The sequence below is a fragment of the Anabrus simplex genome, chromosome 2 (genome assembly GCF_040414725.1).
Source record: "Anabrus simplex isolate iqAnaSimp1 chromosome 2, ASM4041472v1, whole genome shotgun sequence".
In the NCBI taxonomy this organism is placed as follows: Eukaryota; Metazoa; Arthropoda; class Insecta; order Orthoptera; family Tettigoniidae; genus Anabrus; species Anabrus simplex.
In genome coordinates this window covers 721,851,284-721,863,574 of record NC_090266.1, presented here as the reverse complement: position 1 = coordinate 721,863,574, position 12,291 = coordinate 721,851,284, and the positions used below count along the sequence as shown (strand labels likewise).

General features: G+C 40.1%; 1 protein-coding gene across 1 annotated transcript in view; it reads left to right on the top strand.

Annotated features, from left to right (window-relative positions):
- Window positions 1-12,291, top strand: part of LOC136864403 (MOXD1 homolog 2) — a 795,728-nt gene that overhangs the window by 551,860 nt on the left and 231,577 nt on the right. Inside the window, exon 5 of the mRNA XM_067141347.2 lies at window positions 6,311-6,638. Within this exon, the coding sequence (XP_066997448.1) occupies window positions 6,311-6,638 (328 nt within the window). The remainder of the gene's footprint in view (window positions 1-6,310; window positions 6,639-12,291) is intronic.

Here is a 12,291-nt window from a genome sequence, read left to right as displayed (position 1 = left end):
ACCGCCGGCATCCCTGAAGATGTTTTTCCCATATTACCTATTTTCACAGCAAGCAAATGTTGGGGGCTGTGCCTTAATTAAGGCATCGGCTACTACCTTCGCAGTCATAGCCTTTCCTTTTCCTAGAGTCACTAAAAACATATCCGTGTTAGTGCACCTTTAAAAAACTAGAAAGTAAAACTGTAGTTTCCAATAATATCACCACGTTTCAACAATTACTTTCCTATCATCTCTTCCACTAACATGATATAGCGCTGACCAATTTCACATTACACGTTCCCATCTACTTCGCAGACACCACCATCAATTGTCTCATTAATGTTCGATGGAGAGTAAAGGGCAGAAGAATGAATCGTATTATGAGTACTATTAAAAAGCGGACACCGGGCGAGTTGGCCGTGCGCGTAGAGGCGCGCGGCTGTGAGCTTGCATCCGGGAGATAGTAGGTTCGAATCCCACTATCGGCAGCCCTGATGATGGTTTTCCGTGGTTTCCCATTTTCACACCAGGCAAATGCTGGGGATGTACCTTAATTAAGGCCACGGCCGCTTCCTTCCAACTCCTAGGCCTTTCCTATCCCATCGTCGCCATAAGACCTATCTGTGTCGGTGCGACGTAAAGCCCCTAGCAAAAAAAAAAAAAAGCGGACACAATCAATGGAATTTTCGGGACGTGGGAGAGACAACCTGCTTAGGAAATTCCTATCAGCTCCTTCACAATTATGACGAAATGAATTCCAAATATTGAGCACACTGCATTCGTTAGTATTTAGGTTTTTTGGTGTATGAACTCTAGCTTTCAACTGCACCTTCCAAATGTCTGAGGTTAAAAAGATGTTCCCGTTGCTGTTAAGGCTGTTTCTTTCGTTTTTTTTTAAATTTGGAGTCCAAGTACATGCACAAAACATCCCATGGTCTGTGTGACGTTCTATACTCATATACTTATATCATCTTGTTGGAGTCCGACTCGTTGGCTGAACGGTCAGAGTACTGGCCTTCGGTTCAAAGGGTCCCGGGTTCGATTCCCGGCCGGGTCGGGGATTTTCACCTTAATTGGTTAATTCCAATGGCACGGGGGCTGGGTGTATGTGTTGTCTGCATCATCATTTCATCCTTATCACGACGCGCAGGTCGTCAAATAGAAAGACCTGCACTTGGCGAGTCGAACCCGTCCTGGGATATCCCGGCACTAAATGCCATACGACATTTCATTTCATTTTCATCTTATTGGTAAAATGTGTAATTCTTCAAAACGTGTAGGACTCATTATTACTTTGTCATATCAACGCTTGTATTTGAGCTTACCTTCTTAATGCCCCTGGGTTAAGCCAAGTGATCGCTCATATTGAGACAGAGATTTCTTATGTTAGTGAGTACAGTTCATTCCCACATCCCTGCAGGTTGCCAGCACGCACCACTTATTCTTACAATGATCAAGTCCAATACCGCTTAACTCACGGCATCCAATGTTTCAGCACAGCTATAGATTATCATGAAAGTATTTTCTGACATGAAACCCGTGGCTAACTAGTTAGCATTCTGGTCTTTGGTCCAATGGATCCTCCGTTCGATTCCTGGTTGGACCGGAGGTTTTGACCTTCATTGATTATTTCTTCCAGGTTGGGTACTGGGTATTTGTGTTGTTTTCGACATTAGATTTCACCCTACATAGGGCCCCATTCTCATACACGTGCAGGTCGTCTATGGATATCATCTCGAATGATCTGCACCAGGCCTCTCCAGAGAACATATACCGTAATTACTATTTACCTGGCAATTGTTGAGCAGTCGTGGAAATACTCTAAAAATTAGGGGTAGTCGTTTGCTTTTGATAAAGAATTCCCATTGTTAAGTTAATAATAATAATAATAATAGTAATAATATTTTCATATCACTAGCTGCATTTTATGGTTTTCTGAGTCACCGAGATGCTAGAATTTTGTCCCTCAGTTCTTCTTTTAACGTGCCAGTAAATCTACCGACACGAGTCTAGCGTATTTAAGCACCTTCAAATACCACCGGACTGAGCAGTGATCGAACCCTCTGTCGTGGGTTCAGAAGGCCAGAATTGCATCATCAGAGCCACTCAGCCCGTCACTGATAAATTTTTACCTGAAAGTGACTTCAGAATTAGGTCATTTCGATTCATCCTCTGGATCTATCAACATAAATATCCTGTGGGTGAACTGTTTGCAGTCCTTTTTAGTCTTGCCAATGATATTTCCGCGCCTTCGGCGAAGATAACAAATAGAGATTACTATTCTCCCTCCTCAAGGGCACTAAGTTACTCTCGAGCGCTGAACGAGTATTGAAACTGGGATCTATAACACCTCATATGGGTTTCCAATTCGTGGTGACTTAAGGCTACTGGCCTGGGGACAATATAAAATATGAGGAGTTTCTTCAGACATTTACTGACGGTTTAAATGGAAATGAGGATTATAATGCTCTGAATTCAAGGGGATATTAATTTGAGGTGCTATTCCTTAGGAATATGAACTTCCCCTTAAAGCATCACGTACTGATTGATATTTTCCTGTCCATTCTGTTTAAGCAACAAGAACACCTTTGATATTCCACCCCAAGCATAAACACGTGCGAAATCTGACCTTTTTTTATCGTACTCACTGCACTTAGTACATTTTTTAACTACAGTCAACTTGGGCTATAATGAAGCTATGCGGACTCAAATATTTAGTTCACTATAGCCGAAGTTTGCTATAACCGACAATATTCTTTCAGCAAGAAGTGAGTATGCAAGTGTCACAATAATTGATTATGTTAGAAATACTATAGAAACCAAAACTATATTACTGTAGAAACAGCTCTGTTATTGACATTCTGTATATTGTTCAATAGGAAAAAAATTGATGCTTTGTACTCGCGGTTATCGAGCCCTGAAGAAGTTTGTTATTTGCAGTTGCTTACTGTACACTGAAATCTTCTTCGAATACAAAGGAGGAGAATACAGGCAGAAGCGTTCATTGAACGGCTCTATTCTTCCTTACCTGGCGATCCACATGTGTCCAGTATGGTCAGTACACTGACAAGGGGGGAATTTATGACATGGAGGGCAGAGAAGGTACAGTATGCATTTTCCCAAAGAGAGGTCGTCTTTTGTTCAGAGATTAGTACCATGGGTCTCTCATTTCGCCTCCTGGAGCACAAACTGTTCTTAATTTTAACAAAAGAAGTGAGGCAGTACGTTTTTCTTATGAAAATCAGGTGTACATTACTATAGAATGCAACGTGCTGTATAACATTATTTTCTTTAAAAGTTTAATTTTCGTGTTCACTAAAACCGAAGTGGTAGTTCACTATAAGCGTAATTTTTAGTATTATTATAATGTGTGTGAATCGGGATGAGACATTTAGGTTCACTATAGGAGATTGTTCATTACAAGCGAGTTCACTATATCGAAAGTTGACTGTATTTTTATCTAAGTGCACAGTGAACAATCATTTGATCCGACAGTATTCAAATTACAGAAGATGATGGTGGTAATTATTGTTTTAGTAGGAAGTACAGCTAGGCAGTTATCTCCTCTTATGCCTAACGCTAATCTGAGAAAAATGAAATAATTTCATCCCTTCGAAGAAAGGGGAAGGGAAGACCCGCAAAGGACGTGAAAATTAGACTCCCTAGTGTCCGAAAATCTAATTCCGTAGGGGATCGGATGGAAATAAGAGTTGATCAAGGGAGGTCCGATAGAAATTCGAAAGTTGAGAATCTGTAAGAAATAACCGTAAAGCTATGCCAGACTGAGATATGTCCCCATGGTCATTAACCCACACTCCCAAATGTTGCCCCATTTAGTCGCCTCTTACGACAGGCAGGTGATACAGTGCCCTCACATACATGGGGAAAAATGTATCCGAGTCAGACGTAAATTAAACAGAAAGCCTGAGATACTTGACTTAATCTGCAGCTAGGTTACGCTGAGAGGTCACGCTACAGGATCTGTAGACGAGTATCTCATTAAACCACAGTACATACTAGCACTTTCGTTAATCAGACCTACAGTCCTTAAGCCTTGTTATTCTTTCCTGAACGTTAATGAAATGACGTTAAGATTCGTAAACGCATCTGTACATAATATTATTGTAATCGTAATTTGAGGATGTCAACATGATATGGCATTCTGTTTAATGCAGTCCCTCATTTCAGCCCTTATGTTTTAACTTTCTGTGTATGTTATAAATAGAGTTTGACTGACTGGAAAGGTTTTTCACCGTCACACTCATTTCTAATCCAAGCAGCGAGTCTCACCAGAAACTGTTTGTCTAAGGGAAAAAAAAAAAAAAAAAAAAACAAGTTGAATGCTATTCACCTGGGAGGGGGGGAGGGTGTACGCGAAGTTGGCACAAGGGGTGCATACAGCTTAATTATTTTTAATGTATTAACATATACATCGCAAATGGGAAATATCCCGTGGCAATGGTCACTTACAGTAATGCAATAATAAAGTAACCCCAAACCCCATGGCACTACAGCCCTTGAAGGGCCTTGGCCTACCAAGCGACCGCTTCTCAGCCCGAGGGCCTGCAGATTACGAGGTGCGTGTGGTCAGCATGACGAATTCTCTCGGCCGTTATTCTTGGCTTTGGAGACTGGGAATACTAAAGTAATGTTATCAAATTTATCCAAAAACAACAAACAAACAAACAAACAATAAGAGTACAACAAGCAATTCCATGGAACACTGAATAATCAGCTCAAGTTTAGATCAAACTACAAAAAGAATTGAATATAAAAAATATCGTGAAGGCGGGCTTTTCTGATGTAAGTTGTTTATTGGCTGGTTCTAAACAAATGGTTTCTAATCACTCAGTATATAGGCTTATGTATCAGTCATAACCTGAATCAGAGACGGGCATTGAAGATAGAAGTCCTTTCCGTAGACGAGTTTTCAACATTTCTTTCGTTTGATTTTTACTTCCATTGGAGGAAGTGTTTCGGTAGACAGCAATAAGTATGAATTGTTCGCAAATGCCGTCATCTAGCTTTACTTTTCAAATGAGTATAATCAAAACTTGAGTTATTCCCCTTCTAACCTCGCCAAAGGGTGTGGGGGAAGTCTTGGAAGGACTTCACGGAACAGCGTGAGTTTGGCGCATGCATAATCCTTGAACGGCCATAGAATTAATCACTTCGCTGACATAGCTAGGGGAATGGGAACAACGGACATTACACGGCTCTGTGCTTCTCAGATAAACAACTTTAGGCTGTATTTCCTTGCTAAAAGTACCGAAAACTGCTTTGCCCATATGCTTAGCCTGCTGAGGAACAAAGGGCCACTGCATATGTACAATGAGCAATTAACAATACTCTGTTGGACAAATGAGCTGAAATTGAATACATTATAAGTGTGAGGAGCTTCATCATATTCCCTTCACCCACGCTTAACGACAGTGCATACGTTCTGTTTAGTGATATATTATATGTAATCCGGTTGAACCTACGTGATTCTTTGTCGTTGCCTGGGTCGTACACCATTACTAAGTTTGAAATAGTTGACACCATGATTGTTATATTTGAACTGTTTTCTGGTGTGACAAGGGCATTTTCTTAAGGAAGCCGTTCGAAATCGGAAATCTAATTGCCGATATTTTTTTACAATCTGCATTACGTCGCACCGACACAGATAGGTCTTATGGCGACGATGGGATAGGAAAGGCCTAGGAGTAGGAAGGAAGCGTCCGTGGCCTTCATTAAGATACAACCACAGCACTTGCCTGATGTGAAAATGGGAAACAACGCAAAATCACCTTCAAGGCTGTCGATAGTGGGGTTCGAAACCACTATCTCCAGAATGCAAGCTTACAGTTGCGCCCCCCTAACTGCATGGCCGACTCGCTCGGTTCGAGCTGCCGAATGACTCGAAACATTTTCCAGAGGTTGTAAAATTATAACTGTATACAAACCATAGGCTGCTGAGAGCAAAGAGAGCCATGACAGCTGCGAGAAATTGGAGAATTGTGAACATATATTTACTTGTATGGCCGTGATTGTATAGAGTTATCGTATTTTTCCCAAATTACGATATATTAATTGAAAATATAATTCACAAGAATGACGTACCAGTTTATGAATGATGATTGAGTTGAAGGTTGTTGAACGAACAATGTTAGAAGCAGAAACAGTGCTCATGATATGGAATTTTACTCCTCTTTTGCAAAACAGATAAAATGTTCTCCAACCAAAACTATCGATCAAGGATGGATACTTAGTTCATAGTTACTGTGTTCATATTTCAGGTTCCTAGTGACACAAGTTCATTATTCCTAACAGTTTGTATCTTTTGTTTTAGGGCTTCAGTTTCCCACCTGAGGCAGGCTATCCCCTCGATCCGGATGCTGGTCCTAAGTATTATATGATGGAGACACACTACAACAATCCGTCTCAGGATGCGGACGTCACTGACAGCTCTGGCATCCGTCTGTATTACTCGGCCAACCTTAGGAGGTACGATGCAGGAGTACTGTCTGTGGGTCTGGATCCCAACTGGAGGCACATTATCCCACCAGAACAACCTCAGGTGGTTTCAGAAGGGCACTGCATATCCCAGTGCACCCGTCATACTTTACCTTCACAGGGTATCAGCCTGTTTGCTGTTCTGCTGCATACACATCTCATAGGTATGTTTGTCAACTTTCTTATTTAATTCCTAGCTCTGAGCTTGTATTGCTATAATTCTTTAAGTATAGAATATAATATTCCGTGCTTCCTTATCAGGATTATCAAAGATGATACATTCTGTCGACTTATTTTGCATATTTATTTATTTATTTATTTATTTATTTATTTATGTGCTGTGCTCTACACGTACGAGTTAATGTTCACTGACATCAGAGGGGGAAATAATATTTTTGGATGTGGCGGGTTATTATAAATATCACGTCTTTTATGTTTTCAATAAGATAGTATGCGATGTGGCCCAGTAAACCATGCCACACATCTCCATAGTAAATTTTCTGTTTTTGTTCCTTCCAATAGGGAACTATATTCTGAACTTTAAAAAAGTTTACCTCCCAAGATGTAAAACTTCAACATACAGTGTACTTTTACTCGTTTACGGAAAAGGCAATCAAAGTTTAAGAGGAGGAAGAAATCGGTACATCTTTTGAATTCCGTTTAATTTTAAGTGTTTGATAGGTTATATTTTAATTTAAGTAACATATGGCACCATATCGTATTCTGACACGACTTACGCTTTCCACTGCACTGAAACTCTTCTTCAAGCGATATTGCGTAGTTTTCTAGGCCGTACTACACGTACTGTAATTGGCTTCATTCGAAATGTTTAGTGTTGTTTCTCGTTGAGTGGAAGCATTTGGTACATTGTGTAATGATGTCTACGGTTTTCATTTCCTAGTTAAATTGCTTGTCTTCGAGGGGTGTATTTTTTACTGTATTAAAAAGGAATGTTGTTTGAAACTCAGCAGGTCATTGAACACCTCTACAAGAAAATGCTATACGATAGATGTACTATAATGCAATCACCGTGCAATAATACTCAGGTATGTCTCAAAACGTTCTAGTTGTTGGTGCAACTTTTAAAGACATTCCCATAACACTTTCCGAAGGGTTATATTAGTTTTCTAGTATACACAAAAACGAGTACCTGGTTAATTCCTGGGGTCAGGGACAACCGGGTGTAGAGCTAACCACTCTACCCCACCAAGTGCCGAGGTTACATATAGTGGATCCCTTTAATGCCCTCCACCCCTCCCAGGGTCTTCATGTCCTGTACGGAGATACTTTGCTTTGCTTTATTTTAGATGTCACGTTTTAGCGCATTTAACGTTGAGTGGAGCGTACAAGTTCAACTGTATTGCATACAACTTTGCATGCATATTACAAAGGGTTTTATTCATGTTTATTTCAGTTACCTTGTCAGATTTTACATTATGTATGTATTATACCCTTTAGACCGCATAAGTTTTCAGTGTGTATTAGTCTGTATACTCATAAGTGTCGTGAAGTCGACCGAAATATGTATCAGAATTTTAAAGTTTAAGCTCAGAAAGTTACATGAGAAAGAACTCGGCTTGGATTAAGTCGAAGTGTGAAGTCCTTAATAGGCGCAATTGTTAATTTAAAAATGAAATTAATTCAATTGCATGGGACGAAAATATACTGTCAAGCGATGTTGTGTCAAACCTTACGTTGGTACTTGAATACTTGGACATGGAAAAGTATGGTCCAGAAATTAGTAAGAAATATGCATAAGACACAAAACGGTCCTGTTGATATTGGGTGTTTTAAATACATCTTCTTCCTGCCGGTTATTTTCAGCATAGATGTGGACAAGGAAAATTCACTGAGCTTCATAACTAATATGCTAAAATTAATGGTTCAAGACCATCAAAATAATGGTGACGACTGGGTCCAAACCTCACCTTAATGTTACTCTTAATGATTGGTGTCATAATTCCTCTTAAAAAAAAGCTTTTCTTGTCGGAATACCTGTAGGTCCACTCTTGGTCTTGCTGACACCTGTTTGAGGTGTCAGTTTCCCTTCATAACTATACAATTAGACAAACCTCTCTAGAGAGAGACTGGAGCCAAGTGTTCGGACTTGATCCTCTAAACTGACTCTGAAATAAGTTAAAAGCAGTCTGTAAACCTTACCTGATATCGTGCAACAGCGGTAACAGTATCAATTTGTTACATAGAGCAAACGATGCCCAACTTGGTCAAGGATCGATTAGCCGCAGGCGCAATCAAATAGATTGGTTTTCGTCTGTGGTACTGCGGTGGAAAGGAGAGAGGGACCTCTCCACACCACCGTACCCCAGAAAGCAATCATGAATACGGCATCAGATGAATCCAGTTCAGGATTACAACAGGCGTCTTTGTGGCTGAGTGCCAAAAACCTATCAACCCTTGAATGTTGAAACGAGAAAACACTCCGCAGAATAGGAACGCGAGAGAAGATTGCAGATTGTTAAAAACAATCGTTTACTTTGTCTTACTTTTTCCTCCAAACGACGTTTCTCACTTATATATTTTATCTCAGTTGGGAAATCCTACAGCAGCAATGGATATAATGTGAAATGACACAAAAACGTGGGCAACGTCAGTATTAAACGAACTTAGAGAGAGTGAATATGGTGTTAAAATGACTATGAATCTTCAACTCAGCCCTTAGTTTCTGTAAGAAATGGGTTCTTCTTGCAGATACGTTATTGAATTCTACGAGAAGAAGAAATAGATGCTCATTCTTGGCTGAATTTTATTTTATTTCCACGTGGAAATAAGAAGGGATATCTTATTCAATATATTCGGTTTCTTACTGTAAGCTTGAGTGAATAGTTCGATATTTCAGGAACTGTAAGATTAAGTTGAAAGTTAAGAAATTGTTTGAATTGATTGAATATACAGATCGCCATATCTAGACAAACTTAGTAGATATTCGGATGGGGAATTGGCGAAGGCCTCAATAAAGGAGGCAATATATGCGAGAGGTTGTGAAGAATTGAAAGGGATGCAGACTGCATGGAGTGCTAGTGAATTGAAGACAAGAGGATTTAAGTGGATAGATTGCTGAAAAGTGTATTCTTTGTCAAAAAATCGGAGATCTGTAATACACATGTTAGAATAAGTAGAATGATGTGAGAAAAACATGAGGAAACTACCAGATAATAGTCTTAATTCTCGCATGCCATAAAATGGAAGCTTTGCAGAACTTCGCCATAAATAACGAAAGATAATGAATGGTTGAATGATAAAATTCTTGACGTTGATACAAAATTTGGATAGGACGAATGCACTGAAGAATATATCGTCGTTGCGCCTACGAAAACAGCTATGTGATTATTACAGTTTAGAATTTTGACCGGTAAGGTTCTGTCATTTAATGTTCAATATTGCTAGAATAGTGTCAAAGAATTCTTACTCTTGATATATGTGCTGCGGGTCAGTGTTTCTCCCACAATTTTAACACACAGTGGTTTCGGCAGTCGCAAAGGCAACATCCTAAATCTAGACCCAAAACCTTCTCTGTACAGGCTATGAAAGTCCTTAGAGAAGTGGAAGACAAAGAATGCTTGTACATTCCTTCGCCTTTGCACTAAGTGCTATTTGCTTTACGTCACACCGACACAGATATGTCTTATGGCGACGATGGGACAGGAAAGGCCTAGGAATTGGAAGGAAGCGGCGTGAACTTAATTAAGGTGTGAAAATTGTAAACCACGGTAAACCATCTTCAGGGCTGTCGACAGTGGGATTCGAACCCACTATCTCCCGAATGCGAGCTCAGAGTTGCCCGCCCCTAACCGCACGGCCAACTCGCCCGGTTTTGCACTAAGTGGACTAATGGATAGCTCTATTATGGACCACCCTTGACCCCAGAAACAAAGCTGGTATTCATATGTGGTGCAGGCTGAGTAAACTTCAGAGCCATGTGACTCTCCCATAGTGGAAGCGTCGTTTCTTTCCGGCCTAATGGGAGAATGTAAACCGCGTTCTCCCTTATCAACCTAGCACGCATTTGCCGCCTCAGTAATTCAGCCTACTATAAATCCGTCAGGCGTTGAAAATACTAAGGAACTCTACTCAATATTTGACTGTTTCTCTCTAATCTTCTGTAACGTTTGCTTATGTGGGATGTTATTGGAGTTACGACACTTCCATTAAATTTGGGGTTAGCCGGGCTGATTGGCTGAGACCCCAACTTGGCAGGTTCGATCCTGGCTCAGTCCGGTGGTGCTTGAAGGTGCTCATGTATGCCAGCCTCGTGTCGGGAGGTTTACTGGCACGTAAAAGGACTTCCGGGGGAAAATTTCCGGCAACTCGGCGCCTCCGAAAACCGTAAAAATAGTTAGTGGGACGTAAAGCAAATGACATTAATTATTCATTAAATTTAGGGTTATGTGTATATCGTAATTTATAGTGACTGTAGTTTTATAACAACAGTTAACACTTCATGGATGTTTTGTACTAAATATGATAAAATTTAGATATACTGTATACATTTGCTTAGAAGAACGGCTTCCTTGTTTTACCAAGTTTTCATCGTTCCTCATAAATTTGTCATTTAAAGAAACAAAATATCTACGTATTGCAGCTTGTCACAGAACAAAATTTTAGAGACAAAGAGTTTTGTTAATCCGTTCTACGAGCATATTATTTGCTGTTATATTTTTAACGCATCCTCTGAATAATCATTTCCTCTTACTCCTTTTTAATGCAAGCTTTGTATTATTGATTGCCTTAACTTTAAAATAATGAATTGTAATAAAATATAGTTATCTACTTCCTACATACAGTACATACATTCATCTTCATTATAAATTTTTATGGGTTTCAGCGTTCAGTCCGCAATCTTCTGTGAGTGACCTATTAGCTTCCATGGACGTCTATTTGGAACTAGCTCTGTAAGCTCATCTAGTTCCAAATCTCTCACTTTTAAACTCAGTTTGAATATCGTCATATTGGTCTCTCTCTGCCTTTCTTACTCTCAACAGCCGAGTCCGTTATTCTCCCAAGTAACCTAATCCTATGTAATCTATCCTCTTCCATAGTTGAAATCTCGTTTCATTCCGACTATATGGGGAATGGAAACCACATACCCTCATGCGAACCTAGCACTCCTTTGCAATCTCTGCAAGACAGCCATTTAAAAAAAATTACGATATTTGTTCGTGGCGTCGACCTCTGTAGATCTTTTGCCACTACTTGCAGCATATGATATAAACCTGCGTGTAATTGTAATTGCTTAAGTGTAGAGTGTTGAATGTGAGAAAAGGAACGTCGAGAACGACACAAACACCCAGTCCCCAGGTCAGGAGTATTAATCATTTACAATTAAAAACCCTGACACGGCCGGGAATAGAACCCGGGGCCGCCGGGTGACAGGCGGACGCGTTGCCCCCCTATAAGACAGCCCGCTATAAAATGTAGATATGCTATATATATTTGGTTAAGAGAGCGGCATCCTTGTTTTACCAAGTTTTCAGGCGTTGAAATTATCAAGGAACTCTATTCTACATTTGATTGCTTCTCTCAAATTTTTGTCTCACTGACTCCACCACCGAAGCCGGTTTGTAGTCACAACTTCATAGGCCGAGTTCCTTTCTAATTTAGCCTTGCCTCCAGCTTGCAATTTCCCTTGTGTCATTGGTCTTACCTTTTTACCTGCAATCATTCTCGCTACTTGCACCTTTGTTAATTAACTACGGGTAAGATATCCTGAGTCCACCCAGCTATCATTCCGAACAACTAAGTGTGATTTCTGAACAACGTATACCATTGACCGCAATTGCGATGTCATTTCATTATTTC